The sequence below is a fragment of the Montipora capricornis genome, chromosome 9, assembly GCF_036669925.1.
Source record: "Montipora capricornis isolate CH-2021 chromosome 9, ASM3666992v2, whole genome shotgun sequence".
Lineage (NCBI taxonomy): Eukaryota > Metazoa > Cnidaria > Anthozoa > Scleractinia > Acroporidae > Montipora > Montipora capricornis.
Genome location: NC_090891.1, coordinates 22,551,319 through 22,568,548, shown reverse-complemented (window position 1 = coordinate 22,568,548; position 17,230 = coordinate 22,551,319). Strand labels below are relative to the sequence as shown.

Below are 17,230 nucleotides of genomic sequence, written 5' to 3'. Positions count from 1 at the left end.
TGTTTGGAGGCATACCATTTTTTAAAACAACCCCACCAAGCACCACATTTCAAAAGCAAAATTGATGATGACATTTACACGACTTCATGTTGTCATTGTCAAAATGAATTTTACTTTTACTGTAGGTTTGAACGAATGACTTGTCTTTAATTAATTGCTTCAGTTTTTTCAAAAAGTAGCCTACTTCTCTGTCAGTGAAGTAGCCGACGCTTTTCGTTGCCTGTCTTTACTGTCTTATTGAATTATTGAAACCATTGTACAGTGCAGACCAGAAATACATGTAAGCGTCCTATGTAGACACAAAGCGCACACACATTTTTTGCGCACGCGTTTTAAACGTGCGTTTCCAAATGCGCATTTTGATGCATGTTTTTCTTTTGTTATTCAAACTCGTATTTAGCTGTGATGTTCATTGTTCCGTGAAACAGACGATAAAATGACTATTTAATTTTTGTGATTAACTTACCCGAATATTTTAATTGAAGAGAGGTGACAACTGATCATTGCGAGTTTCGAAACGAACCAACAAAGTTTTAATGATTTCTTTTCACATTCACTGAATGAAATCCAGGTGATCTGGTGACGTAAATTTTCGGAGGACTGGGGAGAAAAACTTTAGTGCCGTATCCCACAACCGCGCGCGGCCTTATTTTTAAATTCAACATGGCAGAGGTGAGGTTAGATCCCGTCGTTTCTACTTGGATGTTCATTCAGTAACAGGAAATGTGGTAGACACGGAATAATCTGTTGAGTTTTGGCGATGGAAGGTACTGCAGGGAGTTTGGAAACAACATCTAAGGCCCCGCGCGGTTGTGGGATACGGCGTTAAAATTTTTCTTCCGATTCCTCCAAATTACGTAACCAGATCACCTGGATACAATGAAACTGACTTTCGTCATTCCGTAACTGAGCCCTGGTTGTTATTTTGATCTTTTCGTTGCTGAAACTGGAGTTTGGATCATTGACATACCAAGATGCCCATCAGTGGAGAAAATAATTATGTAGACGTAGCTTCTGACCTTTCGGCAACTTCTTCGCAATAAAATCTTGTAAGATCAAAGTGCTTTCCTGAAAATTTGTCGAGCTTGATTATTCCGGGGGAAAAAAAGAAAGCAGTGGTACTGAGGAGTTTTTGTAACATCCCGAGTTTTTTGTGAACTTCAAAATTTACCGAGAATGGTGCCGCAGAGGTCGTCATGAGATAACTGCAGTGAGGCTCTGATTACCGAAAATAAACAAACGGTTCCAGGCTCTCAGACAAAAGACAATGGTACATGTAAAATTGTCTTTGATGAAGGCAGGTTTTTGATGCACGTGTTGTGAACGCAAAAGCGTGTGTGCAATTTTCACACACTTTTCTGGGACGCTTATTTCTGGTCTGCACTGTAACTACAGTGTACATACATGTACGTGTATTGTACATCCAACTTACAGTACTGCATCTGCTACTCACATGTATTATTTTTGTAGTGGAAAACATTTTGATTATTGAGTAACCTTAAACATTTCATGTAAATCAAAAGCTATAGCTGTATCATACGTACATTTGTACAGTGTGTGGAAATACTGCGCATTTTTCAGTCAATTAAATATTGAGTAATATTTTGCCAGTCTTGTGTTGTCCCCTGTAAGGTGTCTTTGGAAATAAAGTTTTGTACTGGAACTTTCAGTGCATGCCTTCGAATTGCCTTTTCTCTTTTTTTTTTTTTTTTTTTGTCTCACTTGTAACTGACAATAGTTTTAATTGCAAGGTCAAAAAGGAAATGGTGTTCCAAAGGACCGACCTTTCAGGCATCTTTTTGGTGGGTCAAGGTTAGGCATGATGTCACATTCAAAACAGACTGTGTGCAATGGAGTGCATGAGAAATTTGAGAACTCACAGAACTTGGAGTCTGTTCATGACAAGGAGATAAAGGCTACTTCAAAGGCAAATAATGCAGAAGAAACACATCCTATTCCAGAGGAAAAGATCATTACAAATGGGGACCCTGTGCCGGCGCAGGCTCCTGAATCAAATGAATATTCAGAGTGTACCAATACAGAGCGAAATTCGTGTGATGGTCATAGACCTGATGAAAAAGTAGTTACAATGGCCGGGGAAGGAAATAGAGCACAAGATGTTTGTGATTTGAAATTATCAATGGATGCTGGATCATCTGAGTTGAGAACCCTGAAAACAAGTGGATCAACAAACGAGCACTTAAATAGAGAAAAACCAGCAGAGAAGGCACCAGTGGAAAATGATTGCGTTGACATGTCTTCAGTTAGTCAAGCACAAAAAGCCTCTGTGACATCCACAGCTGAGAGTTTAACAACGTCATTTAGTTCACTGTCAACTACGGTGCAACCAAGTACGTCAACTTCAACCTTGTCTTCTGTATCTTCCTTTAACTTGAATGACACCCCTCCCACTGAAGGAGCAATTCCTTTACCCCCACCCATTCCTCATCCTCAAGTGAAGATGGGAGTAATGGGTGGAAGTCAAAGTGATACCACTCATCTTCCATTCAGTGAAGCCATCAGGTCTGCAGCATCCAAGAATGTCAGAGCTCTGAGTGAAGGTTTTGATGATGTGGAAACATCACAGGAGAGTGATCAAGCTGGTCTTACTGGACTCGATAACCTGGGAAACACTTGTTATCTAAACTCCATAGTCCAGTGCTTGGCAAACACGAGACAACTGAGGGATTTTTTTCTTGGTGAGTACAATAATTATGGACAGATCAAGTTAAAGGGCTATGTCCTGCAAAATGATGTACACTGTAATTTCATGACACCCAAAATGCCCAAAACGTAGTTATGAAATATTGCAATAACCAAAAAATCTGTTGAACAACATAAAAGAAATACAGCAAAAGGGAAGGGTGGCATGAATGGACACAAATGAACAAGATTGAAACAGATTTCATTTGGGTGATATTGAAAAAAGTTAGCGCAACTGCATGACATTTATTTTTTCAAGTTTATGACAAAGCACCTGACTAAAGGCCGTTTTTGCTCAGAATCATCTTGTTTGTGATGTAGCGATAATTTTATCAGTAAAGGAATTCCACATTACAGACTGCACCATTTTTGAGTTTTTTTATACTCATGATTAACTAAAGATTTCCCCTAAACACCCTAAAATAAAACTAATGTTAATATCCCCTTTAAGCTACATGTACATGTAGAATTGCCTAGTACAAGAGAAGAAGCCTTTGTGGCTTCAAGATTCAAAACTACACTAAACAAGTTTGCAGTTGTGTACTGGGTATAACTTAAGATTTATTTTTTCGCTAAGATGATGGTTACAAAGCTGACATAAATACAGAGAATCCACTGGGTAGTGGAGGAAAACTGGCAGTTATTTTTGCCAATTTGATGAGGAATCTGTGGTCAGGAAGGGAGAGGTCATTATCTCCGTATAAGTTGAAGGTAAAGCTGGTAACTGCTTTGTGTGATTATTTTACATGTACTTGTGCAGCCATTATTTCTTTACCACAATAAAAGCCATTGAAATTATTGTTTCCTGTGGGAGATATTCGAAGAAAAATGTTTTACTCAGTTTTATAAGGCTTTACTGTTTGTACATATGTACAGGTACATGTATATGCAGACACCATGTTTGTGTCCCTCTCAGGAGCACAAATATGGTGGCCGGAAGCTAACAAAAACTTATGTCATCAAGTTTTGCTATAAAAAGCCAGTGGTCATCTTTTGAGGGCTCATAAACACCTATAATTTATGAGTACTTATTCTCATACAAACTCTGTTCAGATTGCAAAATCTCAGTGGATGTCACTTTTTTAGCTTAATATGTAATAGCATTCTCAACCACAATTTTAATATCATGTCATGCAATTTAAGCTTAGAAATTCAACCTTGCTTTATCACAAGATGAAAAACCATATCAAATTGAAAATTTGTGAAAAGATAAGTCTTCAGCTGTTCTAATAACTAAATGTAACTAAACTAAAATCTCAAAAGGGTTGATAATTCCTTATTTTTTTAGTTTTGATGACATCACATGAAAACCAAGAATTAGCAGAGTAGTCCCCCGAGCAGCCAAAAGAAATAAAATGGCTTCCTGTAGTCTTAATCATTTTGCTAGTGAACATTTTTCCCTTTTGTTATCCAGCTGAGTGTTAGTTAAAGTGGTGGCTATACATGTACATGTATTTACCTTGCTAGTGCACGACTCAGTATCGGAATAAGTTCAATAACTGTTAATAATTCAAGGGTCTAAAGTTACTGGTAATAATTTATTGTACAGTAGGTAATAAGAGTAACATCCATTGAGCTTGCTGACATGCTCTAAGAGTGGTACATGTAGTTGTAGTGTTAGTTGAAAACAGCTTTCAAAGGATACTTTTGCTTCAAAATGTAATTGTTCATGGAGTTCATTTCAGGTCTTACAGCTGTACACCCAGTGTAAATTGTCTATGTTTTTGGTTTTAAGACCATTGTTGGGGAAAAGGTGAGCCAATTCAAGGGGTTTATGCAACAGGATGCACAAGAGTTCATGGCATTTTTGCTAGATGGATTGCATGAGGTACATTTGTACAACTCAATTTTATTGTGCAGCCTATTGTTGAATTTTGTCTTTCATTATCTAGATTAGAATGGGTAATCAAAATGGTGACGAGTGAAATGAGGGAATGTTTTCACAAATGCTTTACCCAAAATCAAGGCTCAGGAAATTGAGTATACGGTTTCATTAGCTATTAATATCATGGTTGACAAATTACTCCTTAATTTTCAAACTTGGAAAAGTTGCCATGGCAACATTGTAATTATCGAAATTTGAACATTGAATTCTCGCCCAAAAATAAGAATATTTAACCAAGATGTAGAGTAATAATGTCACCCATGTTATTATACTGAAAATATGATAACCAATAATTATTACTATTGGTTGTTATTATCAATAATATTATTGAAAAAATTACGATACAAAGTTTGAGTTAATTTAAAACATGACAAATCAGCATTTTTGTTTTTGACAAAACTCAACCTACCTGATATTTGTGTGTTTGTCCTTAAAAGTTTTTTTTTTTTTTTCAGGCACATTACTCCTCCTTTTAACCCATTGACTCCTGTACAATAAACTGTCCCCCCACTTTACTCTCACGGTGCCTCTCTCCACCCAGGTGGATCAATGGGTACCGGCGCAATGCTGGGGTTAACCCTGCGATGGACTAGCATCCCATCCATGGGGGAGTTTAAATACTCCTAGTCGCTTCATGCTACGGAAACCGGAGATAAGCGACGGCCTGATGGGCCTTCCTAGGCTCATAACAGAGACTTTACCTTACCCCTGCAGTAGGAGTCAATGGCTTAAATTAATTTAATTAGAGGAATGCCAACGCGGCTAGCTAGTTCAAATGATATTAATGCTACATGTAGTTTCAAGTGGGGTGATTACCCTAGCATTAAATAAACTACTGTACCTGTAACTGAAATTAATTGTAGAGCTGTTGATGCACATCATCAATAAGACAGCTCGGGGCTTTTAAAAAAACATGTGCACACGTCGGGATTGCAGAAATTTGCATTCAAAATATTTTGCATTGTTAATATTATGCTTGATTTTATCCCGAAGCGTGCACTTGTTTTTTGAAACTCCGACCTGACTTATTGGTTATAGGCCTTTTTCAATTACCGTATATTAAGATCCAGCTTGATAGTGAGGCAGTGAGGACAAAGACAAAGGAAAGTGGATGATATTTAAATATTAATTTTTTCACATTCATTCCAACGTCTTTCTATTGTTTTTGTCCTCACTGCGTCACTATCAAGCTGAATACAATTTTGATATTTTAAAAATGGCCTATTAGAGTGATTTCTTTGATTCTAATAAAATGATCAGTTTTTAGCTGTTTATGTTTGCACAGGGAGTGATGTTGGAGGGACACTTACATGTACATGACGATGTATAAAGATACATTAAATATTTTGGACATAAAAAAACAAATGTTAGGGCTTGACTTATTTGTCTCATTAAAATAATAATTTAAAGAGATGGTTTGAAATTGACTGATTGCTGTGATTTGTACAATGTAATCTTTTGATCTGCAGATCTTTTTGTTTCATTTTCTTTGTTCAATTGTTGCCTTGAACTTCAACAATATTGAGTGGACTTTAAAAATGAATGAGATTGAGTGCACAGCTTTGGTTACGGTACTGTACATGTAGGATAAAGCATGGCAGCTGATACTGTAAACATCACTTTTATTTTAAGGACTTGAACAGAATTAAAGAAAAGCCTTATGTTGAGGAGGTTGAAGGAGCTGGCAAACCTGATGCTGAAGTTGCCAATGAGGCGTGGAGAAGATACAAGAGCAGGAATGACTCTGTAATTGTGGACTTGTTTCAAGGGCAGCTAAAATCTAAACTGACTTGCCCAGTGTGTAACAAGGTTAGGTTTGACATGCATTAGAATTACACAATAAAATTGATGGATTATCTAGGGGAATATTTGGTTGTGTTAAACCAGTGTGTCTCCTAAGGAGGTCACTTAAAAATTTTACACTATCTAAGGCCAGATGATTAAAGTGCCTATTACCTCCAAAACGTTTTTGCCCAGATCATTCGTTGTGTCATGCTGAGCAAAAATGCTGCAAACAATTGGCTTTTTGGTCAAAACTGGAATTTTCTATGATTTTCAAAGTGGCGAAAAATCAAGGTTTGAAAATCCATTACCGAGCTGCAGAAATCGACGGAAGGGTTTGGGTTTAGGGTTAGGGTTAGTCGTTCTGATTGTGACTTTGGTTAGAGCAAGCTAATCACGGCTGAAGAAATGCCTGAGAAATGTGTCCCCTATAGCTGTAACAATGTTCAAAACTGTTCCATTGATAAGCACTTTTGGAGTGTTTTCTCTAGCTCTTTCTCTGTCCTCCTTTCTTGCTCATACATGTATGATGCTAGCCGTTCTGGGTCTGCTAGTGGCCAATCGGCATATGCCTGTTGTGTTTTTTCATGTCTGTGGCTAATTGCTCGAGTTTGGTGAGCCGTCAACGTTTAACTGGTAATCTCCTATTTCGGATACCTCAGAAACTAAACTGGAAACCAGACTAAAAATTTAATTGTTCAAGGCCATTAATTATAGCAAATGTCAAGTTTGCTGCTCTTGACAAATGTCAGCTGAAAGTAACAGTGGTTTTCAAACAATACATGTACGTCTTTCGCTTTTGTCTCTGTCTGTTCTCTGCTTTGTTTGTCTTGTTGCTGATGTCTGGGTTTTACATAACTAGTGCCAGTCTTCCCTTCACTCGGCTGTGTTTTCAGTGCCACCTGGTGAATAGTTAAATTACAGTAAACAGTATCAGTCAGATTGAAAAAGAATTTGCAATGAACCTGTACTGTAATATTTGGTTGACGGTAGCAATATTATCATTAATTTTGCAGTCATTCATTGTGTTCGCTGACAACAAAAAAATTATTGGATCCCCACACATGTAGGCTTTTGAACTACATGTACAATGTATAGGGAGTCCACATTACTGAATGTGAAAAAGTTACACTGTAGTTGTAATATATAGAGGATATTATATGGCCGCTTGGAGATACGAAATTTCTCTTCTTGTGTTGAAGAATATTTCACGAGTGAGCGCAGCGAACGAGTGACGTATTCTTCAACGCGAGAAGAGAAATTTTGTATCTTCACGCGGCCATGTAATATTTTGTTTATTATATAAACACCAATGAAATACTAAATCATTTCACAAAATGATTAGAAAGGGGCAATTTTTATATGTAACCATAGCAACAGTGATCTTTTCATGTGTGAAGATACAAATGTAACATGTTATTTTCACGTGTGAAGATGTCATGTTTTCGTGCGAAAGCTCACTTGGTATTTCATTGGTGTTTATAATTATAATAATAGGTATTATGTAATGCTGCTGTGGTGATACATTAATTTTGTTTTGTTGTTTCAGATCTCGATTAAGTATGATCCTTTTATGAATCTTTCTGTTCCATTACCTAAAGAACACAAGCTAATAACAGTGACCATTTTCTTCAAAGACTGCAAAAGGGTTCCTCTTAAGGTATTGAAAGTTAACCTATTCGGTAACAAAAGCCAAGCTAATCGATTAGATGTTTTCAAGTTTAAACAAGAGGACATACATGGAGGTAGCCTATCCTCTGGCTTCTTTTCCAACTTTTGGTTATTTTTTGTGAGAGGAAGAAAGAAAATAAGAGGCCTCTAGTTTCAGACATTTCGGGGTTAATAAAAAATATCAAATAACACTGAAAACAGCAACAGTCATTCCCAAATATTTATACAGTGCGGCAGTTGTGACTGCCATGACCTTTTCTCTCATAATTTTTATTTGTAAGCCCATTTTCGACTTTCCCCTTATTAATTTTTTTTCTTAATGAAAATTAATAAGAAATTCTAAAATAGAATCAGTAGTTTATGGTACCTAGCGATCAACAATAACATTAAACCGTAATCATTAAGAAAAGGAAAATCAAGAACCAAATTTACGATGAGAATTAAGAACAGGAGGGGGGGGGGGGGGGGGTCATCGCAGCCCAAGAAGGGGGAACCAATACAATAAAAGTTAAGGCAAGAAAGTGATTCTTGTTTCAATTTCTTATGGTCATTAAGGAAAGAACGTTGCATGTAGAACAGTAATTAACTTAACCTTTTTGACAATCAAAAATTAAAGCAATCAGTTACCTAGAATGTTTTTACAGCCCGACTGAAAAGAGAAAATATTGTACCACAAAATTGTCTTTATGTAAAAAATTGCCATAGATACAATCTTTGTAATAAAACAGTCTCTTGAAATTGTTGAAACTGGTTTGAGCCACCTTAATTTATGCTAATTTCCAGTAGAATAGACTAAACTACATGTACCTCTCATGTCTTCATATTTCGAAAACCTCTGTTTTCGCCTGTCTTCTTGAATAGGATAAACATAGGTGAAAATTGATGTCCTGAAGGGTTCACTTCCTATAAAGTTAGGATCAACTGTGTTTTTTTTTCAGATTGTGGCCAAAGTAACGCTGGAGGCAACGGTTGAACAACTTAAAGCTGCTGTACAGAGGGTCACTGCGATTCAACCTGAAAATGTATGGCTTTTACTTTCTCTGTTGTCACAATTTGCAAATGTAATACATTTTCAGCAGGGTTTTCGACAGTTTTGTAAAGTAGTGGACATAATTATTGCCGAAATCACCAGGCATGACATTTTTGGCTCCGCAAGGCGCTAGCTACCTAGGAGGGTCTGGGGGTATGCCTCCCAGGAATTTTTTAAAATACATTTTTTGAACACTCGGAAACCCTGTTTCCAGTGTTTCTGGAACCCAAGAATCAGTTTCTCAGACAAGGTTGGAGTTTTCTCAAATTCTCTTTAAAAAGCAAGTTACAAAATTTACAATAAGAAGAAATTAAACAAACCCCCAAAATATTGGCATAAAAGTACCAGACATGGAATGGGAAACCACCGGACGAAACATCCAGCCTGTGGCTTCAGAGGAAAACCCTGTTTTCAGGAGTAGGAGTCAACTCCAAATTTGTGTAGTATGCAATGAATACATGCTGTATTTCTGGCCAAAAGGCCGACTTAACTGCAACAGTTTGGTTTCCCATTAAAGACAATGGTATTTCTGTCGTGGTGCACTTGTGCATTTATTGCATGTCAATGTGTTATTGATTTTGTGATGCCCCTTTCAAAATGGCTGACATGATATAAATATGCACAGGCTAGAGCCCTGGTTTATTTAGGCTGATTGCGTGACAAGGGGACATTGTAGCCAGGTGGCTAAGGCACTGGACTTCAAATCTGGAATGGCTGGGCTCAGGTCCCACTCTTAGACTAACTTACTTCTAGCTGAAGTTGTCGTGAGTACTTCCAGATCAACTTGTCTGCTGTGCTTGTAAACAGCTAGTTGATCCGCGTCTCCATTAGTTTCATTCTCAAATATACATTTGTTTCAATAATTTGATTCATTTGGATACGGTAAACCCGTGAGAGGAGTAGACAAGTAAGTAGGTATTTGAATTTGTTGTATTAATTTTTAAATGGTGGCTTTCAGATGAGGGTGCATGAAGTATTCCATGGAAAATTCCATCGTACGTTTGCCCGTGGATCCAGCTTGTCTTCAATACTTTCAACAGATACCATTGTCGTGTAAGTTTAAAGTATTGACATGATGTGATTGTGAAGTCTTAAGTGCACCAGGTCACCAAGGCAGTTATGTTTATGGCATCAAGGAGGGACAATACGTATTACAGCCAACACTCACTATTTTGTCAGGTGTACAGTGATCGTCGCATTAAATTATCTTGACAATTGAAGTATTTGTCTCCTGTAGGCACCTGAAAAATTCAGATGACTTCAACAGGCCTGTGATCATCCCGTTGAAACCACCTGAATTTTTCAGGTGTCTACATGTAAAAGTGACAACAATTGCTTTTATTATTGCACTATTACGCCATTTTACCATATTTGGTCAAGAGAACGCGCAAATATGAGACGGTAATACACTGTAGTTTAGAACAGAGCAAATGTGAACGGGACGGCAGTTTTTCAATGAAAGAAATTGTTTTCAACACGATACAAAGCCCGAGAATTTAGCTTGTCATCGCTTGTCTCTCGTCATTTCGTTTATACAATCAAATAAAGGACCTTTGGCTTGCTTTTTGTGCTGTTTACATCGTTCGCAAGCGCCCTTAAGGAGAGATGATGCATTTTTTTAGAAACACTCTTACTAGATAAAATTGAATAAAAATAACACCTTTTTGTAGTGGAATAGTAAATCTCTTATTCGATGGTTTAACATGTAATACTCGCGGACATTTTGCTCATTGCTCGTATTTTAACTCGCCCCTGCGGGGCTCGGAAAAATACCACGCAACTCACAAAATATCCGTGTGTATTATATGTTAAACCATCGAATAAGATGTATAAATTGTCCAGATAAGTGTAAGGATCACCTCTCCCTTTCATCTATAATCTGCACTTCAAATACATACAGTCATTTCGTTCACGTACAACATTCCTGTGAAAAATCTTCTTGTTTCTTAAAAGTTCAAAAGCCGTTCAGGGCTAAAAACCATTTAGTAGAACTATTGTCATCTTGCGTACTGTGAAAAGCTGTCATCAAAATTGCAACGTGTTGTTCCTTTAAATTTCTTTCTTTTAAGCTGCAGTGACTTTTAAATTTGTGGTACCCATAATACACCCTATCTGGGACTTTTTACCCTAGGGAATCCCCTTGTGGGCATCCACTTATTTGGCAAAAATGGTGATGTCCCTTATTGGAGAAGGCCTTGGTTTGGACCTCTTTGTTGTGAACAGGGTAGCCTTACCTGGCTCATTGGAAGTGTGGTATTGTAGCAGCTCCTTTGGTAGGAAAGTCGAAAGTCATTTTTTCTGGGGTTTTGTCTTGTTTTCGCTCTGGGTAGCTAATGAAACCCGATTCAAGAGCGTTCTCTTTCTCTTCTACAACTTGCAGATTAGTGGAATAAGGCACAAATTCCAAAATGGCCGCTGACTTGTGCGGATACAAATAGTCGCCCTTGTTGCCTCGTTCAAGACAAAATATTCTTTTGAATTTTAAGCTTAAGAACGAGGCATCAAGGGCTAATTTGAATAAAAACAAAAGAATATTTAAATGGCGGCCATTTTGGAATAAGGTGTATTGTGTTGTCAGCGGTGTAGCAAACAAAATATGAGCCCACAATACTTGTGTTGAAAGAAACCGCTGAAAATGGTGAATGATATCGAAGGAATGGACGTAACATCGCAGTGAAATTACGCTACAATTACGCTATCTTCGGATTGAAAGAAAATTCCAGGCGAGAAACAATAATTTTGTCATTTCTTCATTTATTTTAGTAAAAAGAGCAGCAATGTGGCAACTGCTAACCCTTTTGTTTCGAAAGAGCGAAGATGAAAACAAGTCGCGAATTTGCGACTTCTCCAGATATTTTAGTCGCAAATGCGACTGTATTGGTCGCAATTTCAAGCCCTGCAAATATGTCGGGGACCTTACGAGGTGTGTCCACAGGAAAATCATCTTTGCATACCTGGTATGGTAGTTACCGTCCTAACATTTGAATCTCTCTACACAGATATGAGGTGCTCAGTGAAGAGGAGGCTGGGAAGGATGTCATTGAAGTACCGATCATACAGGTGTCGCTTTTTACTCCCATCTTTACATTCTAACCAATTCCTTACAAGAGGACAATACTGATAGGGCAATCGTTGAAACTAAATTTTGTCAAATTACACAATGAACAAAATTAGTGTCTATGATGCCGTTGTAGACTTTTCTGGTTAGCGGTCAAACTCACAAGTGCAGGTTTACATGGATTGTTGTAGCTTTGTCACAGTCTTCATAGACCTTTTCTGTGGCAGTCTTTTGGTACAGCCTGGAGATATCCACGGGAGACCTGTTTGGGATATACGTACACTGTACAGTGATCGCCTACTGCTTGCCATCGTAAATACCCAAAAAGGATACTGTGTTCATAGTTCAATTTTTGAGGGGGGCCTAATAACTCAGTGAAAGGTACATGTGAAGCCTCCTTTGTCAGCATTCTTTAAAGAACGAGACATAATACAATAGATGTTGTTTTTATTCAGTGAAATGCAAATAAGTGACACGATTTTAACAACTTAAAACTCCTTATTTGTGGTTTAGTAGCTCTCCCAACATTTCATTTTGTAACTGTTACTTTTAATAGAGAGTAGTGGCTCCATGTGTCGCGCCGTCTTATTGTGCAAGCTGTCACAGGCGTCCTGAATATGGGGATACGCTTCGGAGGTGCACGCAATGCTGGGGAATAGGATACTGTAATCAGTGAGTACGAATAGAAAATAGGCACGCATTGAGTACCTGTGGTAGTACAGTAACACAGCGCTTTATTCCACATTGTCAACTGAGCTGCGGTTTGTCTTCCAGCAGATTCAAGTTGTCTGTGCGTAATATGTAGCTCTAATAGTACACGATATTGTTTTGGTACCGTATATCATTATAGTGCAGTGGTAGATGTCTTAGTGAAGTAGCCCCCTGAGAAGACGTGTAGTTACTAGCAAAATACGAAACCCAGAAAGATTGAAGAAAATACAAGGGAATCGAGAAACAGTGGCTTCGAGGCTGACATGTTGATCATTTTCAAGTTCCCTTACAACTTCTTTTTATCCATTTTTAATAGGCTTTTGAGCTCGTGAATTATTAATGAGTTCGAGAACGTCTTATCGTGGTATATCTCCCACGAGTCACTTGTATTGATGCCAGTGTCTATACCAAGAAAATACAATACAATCGAGAATGTGTCGCATAATATTTTATACTCTTCCACGGAAAATGCAGTCGTCAACACAATCAAGTCGCGCACGACGAAAAGGTTCGGTAGAACACTGACAAATACACAACGGCTTTCTTGCATTCTGATTTCCTGTATTTTCAGTGGTATTTTTTATCTGTTAATACCTGATGTTTACCATTAATTGGAGAATGCCGGTTGTCATTAATTAGTTGTAAAGTTGCTGGTTGCTATTCTCACGTTTACGTTGACCCTTTTCTTTCTACAAAGCGATTCAGGGACCTAACTAATGAAGTTTGATTTCGTTTTGCATTATCATGACAGGAGTTGCCAGAAGGAACACTGGAATGTTCATAAGAAAAACTGCAAGCGAGTTCTGCAACCGCTTGGAATTCCATTCATTGTCAGTATTGCAGCATCCGCCGCCACATTCAGTCGATTGCAGTATATAGCAAAGGAATATGCCAAGTAAGAAACCCCTCACCCACCATTATTGTTTATAGGGAGTTTAAGAAACGACGACGGCTACGGCAACGTCAACGCCAAAAAGCAGTAATGTTATTGGTTAAAAGAACCAAATTGATCGTGCTGCACGTGCGGCATGCATTGTTGAACAATTGTCTCCCGCACTCGTCATTACTACTACGTGAAATGACTAAATTTAAGGTTTTGACGACAACGTGGACAAACTGCAGTGAATCTTTCAGTCTCACTCTTTACTTCAAACCCTTCGGTACCAATTTCGCCCATATTGAAAAGTGTAAATAAGATGGAGTAATCATGAAATACTTAGAATAGCTGAAACATACATTTTGAAGTGACGTTTTCATCGCCGTAGCCGTCGTGGTTTCTTAAACTCCCTTGTATCTTTTTTTGGGGGGGGAGGGGGGAGGGGGGAGGGGTTGGGAGGGGGATGGCTAGCAAGACTTTGTGTTAGGGGTGTGTATGTGTTCTCTTGGCCCTCACTATTGGTTTGACAACTTAGGGAAACCGGCCTACTATTTTTCGACTCCCTTTTTCAGGTATTCTGTTGATGTACGTCCTGGTGAGAGGGATGAACAAGATTCATCAAGGAATGGTGAAGCATCATCCGCAGATGGGACTAGTCCAATCCTTGAGACGCCATCAAGAAGGGACTCAGGTGCGTTGTTGAGTTGATTGCTAAGACTGTCAGTAACATTTACTTGTTTGATGCTTCTTCTTGTCTTTCATTCACCCTATGTTCACTTTGCATCGTTATCCGTCCTCCAGCATCAACCATTAGGGAATGAATAAAAAGTCGACATTTACGGAATATTTTAAGAAAGTATCTGCTGATCCCATTTGTTTAAAAAACCTATAGTATTAATCCAGAGTTAGAGTTTGACCAAAGGTTCACACCGTTGTTGTGAATGTGGTTACCTCCAACACTGCTTCATTAATTCCCCTCATAGCAACCTTGCAAGTGTCCCCTGCCACCCTACGCAGTGTTGACACGAACTGCAGCTTTTCAAAACGTTTCAGGTTTTCAAATCAACGTTGTAGGGGGTTGGGGGGAGTTATGCCCATCATGCGTTGCTTTTGAAACTGCTTGTGCTTTATTGACTTCATTGACCCGACAATTTTATCCATGATTGTAGCTATGATTGATAGTTAGGAGAGCTTGATTGTATTTTGCAAACGTAAAGAAACTGAAGGGCGAAGATGGACGCTTGAATAACTGATCTTTGTCGGCAGTGTTATGTTTGATCAATTTGCACGATTTCCTTCATAGAAGATGCTTGTGCAGCTGGTTCTGCGAAGGACGCAAAGGAAACATATCCAAATTTTCACATCAAACCCGTGAATGCTTACGGTGAGGGAATCACCGGACCGGAAGGAAGCCGGCTGTCAGATGAAGGTTAGTTTAGCTTTTTTATGATTTTTTAGCATCATGGGCATTACAATTAAGAACCTGTTGCACATAGCAGTGAAAATATTTCTAAACAGCGCTGGGAGAATGTTTCAAAGCCGGGAATGTGCCTAAAAAAGCAAGAACGACAACAGTGCCCTCGAAACATACAGTGTATGACCTGAAAATTCCACTTTCCGTGTTTGTGATCATCTCGCGATACTTTGAAGTTGCTTTGGATGTAAGAAGTGAAACACGCAGCGATCCTGGATTTATGCTGGTTTGAATGGTGGGGGAGTTAAGAGATAAGATTTTAACAACGCATGCGTCAACGTGAAACCGCCAGCAGTAAACATCAGGTTGCTATTAGCTGTAAGACCTTGAAAGGTCTCCGGTCTTCGTTGAACTTGTCTATTCCTCTAGCTTGCTCTCTCTCTTGAGTACGCGATCTGTGTTTATCATATAGGTACCGATGAAATACTAGTCCGCTTTGTCTTCTGTCGCTTTGTCTTTGATAACACGTTCGGGAGCGTGCGTACCACCCTCGGGAGCGTGCGAGAACGTTTTGTGTTCGATTGTGAAGTTGTACTGCAAGGAATCTGACACTGAAATAAATCTCCATGCAGTCCGCGAGTTTGATGTTTCCTTTATTCTCTCTATCTTCTCATTCAAATTTCTTACACTAGGATTTTCCTTTTTCTTAAAAGTCGTATCTTCGCCGCCCGCAGTGAAGATATTATTTTTATCTTTCACATGTGAGCATTTAGGTGTCGTCATGGTAACTAGCACGATTAGCCGATAAAAAGCGAGCTTCCCCTTCCTTGTAAGATACTTTTGTGCTGTAATATAAGTTTTCTCTACTAAATTAACATTTTTGTGACTCAATTTGACATTATCATGATTTGTTTTTCATAACTTTTATATCTAGTTCAGTTTCATGTTATACAACCTGTGTGTTGTGGCAGTTAATGACCACTTTTTTACCATTTCGAAAGCGAATAAAACAAGTTGTTTCTAATCTGGACATTTCATCAGTAGTATATAATAAACAGATCATGCTGATGGTATCACGCACTCGTTCGTTGTAGCTCTGAGAAAAACCGTTTTGGACTGGAATTGACCGAGGCAGAAATCGATGCTTTAGTTGACAATACATGGAAGAGTTGTTGATCCTGGAGTTTTTAATAAAACAATTATTATACTCGGGCTTGCTGGATATGAAATTATTATAACCAACTTGGTGCTTGCCAATTGCCATAAACGTGATATTGGATCTCGCAAATTAATTTCTGTTTGGTGATTTTCTTGAACAAAACGCCAAGAAATGTACGCAAAGCCGCAAACGCAATGCAAAACCTGTGAAACCATTGTTTACGCTCATTGAACTTATTGCTTTGTACCGATGTCGTTCTCGTCGACAGGGGTTTAGCCAGGATTCCATGAGTGGCAGTTCGCCATCTAACATGGGTCTTTTGGCCCCATAATGCTAGGGGGAGGGGGAGGGGGAGGGTGAGTAGGGGCTGGAGGCATGCTCCCCCAGAAAATTGTGAAATTTTCAAGCGTGCATTTCCCGCGAATTTCAGCCGATAAACGGATTAATCGACCTTGAAAGTTAAATGCGTCGTTTTCTTGCAAAAAAAAACATTAAATGAATGGAAACTCGGTACTTGCCTCTGCCCACTAAACGCATCAGTTACAGTGTTAACAATTACGTGCTTGTCTGTTCGTCCAACCTTTGTCCGACGTTGATCTTGGCGGCCATCAAAGAGGAAGTTGGAGGCTGGGAGCGAGTAAATATGAGAATGAGATAGTACCTCATGTAGCCACGAACCAAGTGCTCCACAGGAGGAACGTTGAGCTTCGTTTGGTTGCATGACCTACCTTTCAGTGAAATCAGTTTGGTAACAGATGCAATGCTCTACACAACTTAAACTGATCCTTGAAGTAACAAGTTACTAAAAGAAACTAAAGCAGAAATAAGGTGATGGTAAAGCATTTCCTAAATCACTGGAATCAAGTGATTTTCGTTCGAACATTACAAGATCCACATCTTATTTAAAATTTGTATCTTTTACGGCCCCTTGGCTAAAAGC

The 17,230-nt window shown here is 38.6% G+C and overlaps 1 protein-coding gene across 2 annotated transcripts in view; it reads left to right on the top strand.

The window, feature by feature from the left end:
* Window positions 1–17,230, top strand: part of LOC138015171 (ubiquitin carboxyl-terminal hydrolase 19-like) — a 36,592-nt gene that overhangs the window by 10,687 nt on the left and 8,675 nt on the right. The window contains exons 6-17 of one of the 2 annotated variants that reach the window (XM_068862105.1): window positions 1,752–2,699; window positions 3,281–3,414; window positions 4,439–4,531; window positions 6,221–6,397; window positions 7,920–8,030; window positions 8,980–9,063; window positions 10,030–10,124; window positions 12,071–12,131; window positions 12,686–12,801; window positions 13,592–13,735; window positions 14,290–14,408; window positions 15,024–15,146. In XM_068862105.1, the coding sequence (XP_068718206.1) occupies window positions 1,752–2,699; window positions 3,281–3,414; window positions 4,439–4,531; window positions 6,221–6,397; window positions 7,920–8,030; window positions 8,980–9,063; window positions 10,030–10,124; window positions 12,071–12,131; window positions 12,686–12,801; window positions 13,592–13,735; window positions 14,290–14,408; window positions 15,024–15,146 (2,205 nt within the window). Of the gene's footprint in view, window positions 1–1,751; window positions 2,700–3,280; window positions 3,415–4,438; window positions 4,532–6,220; window positions 6,398–7,919; window positions 8,031–8,979; window positions 9,064–10,029; window positions 10,125–12,070; window positions 12,132–12,685; window positions 12,802–13,591; window positions 13,736–14,289; window positions 14,409–15,020; window positions 15,147–17,230 lie in introns of both variants that reach the window. The other variant, XM_068862104.1, reaches the window with a different exon arrangement.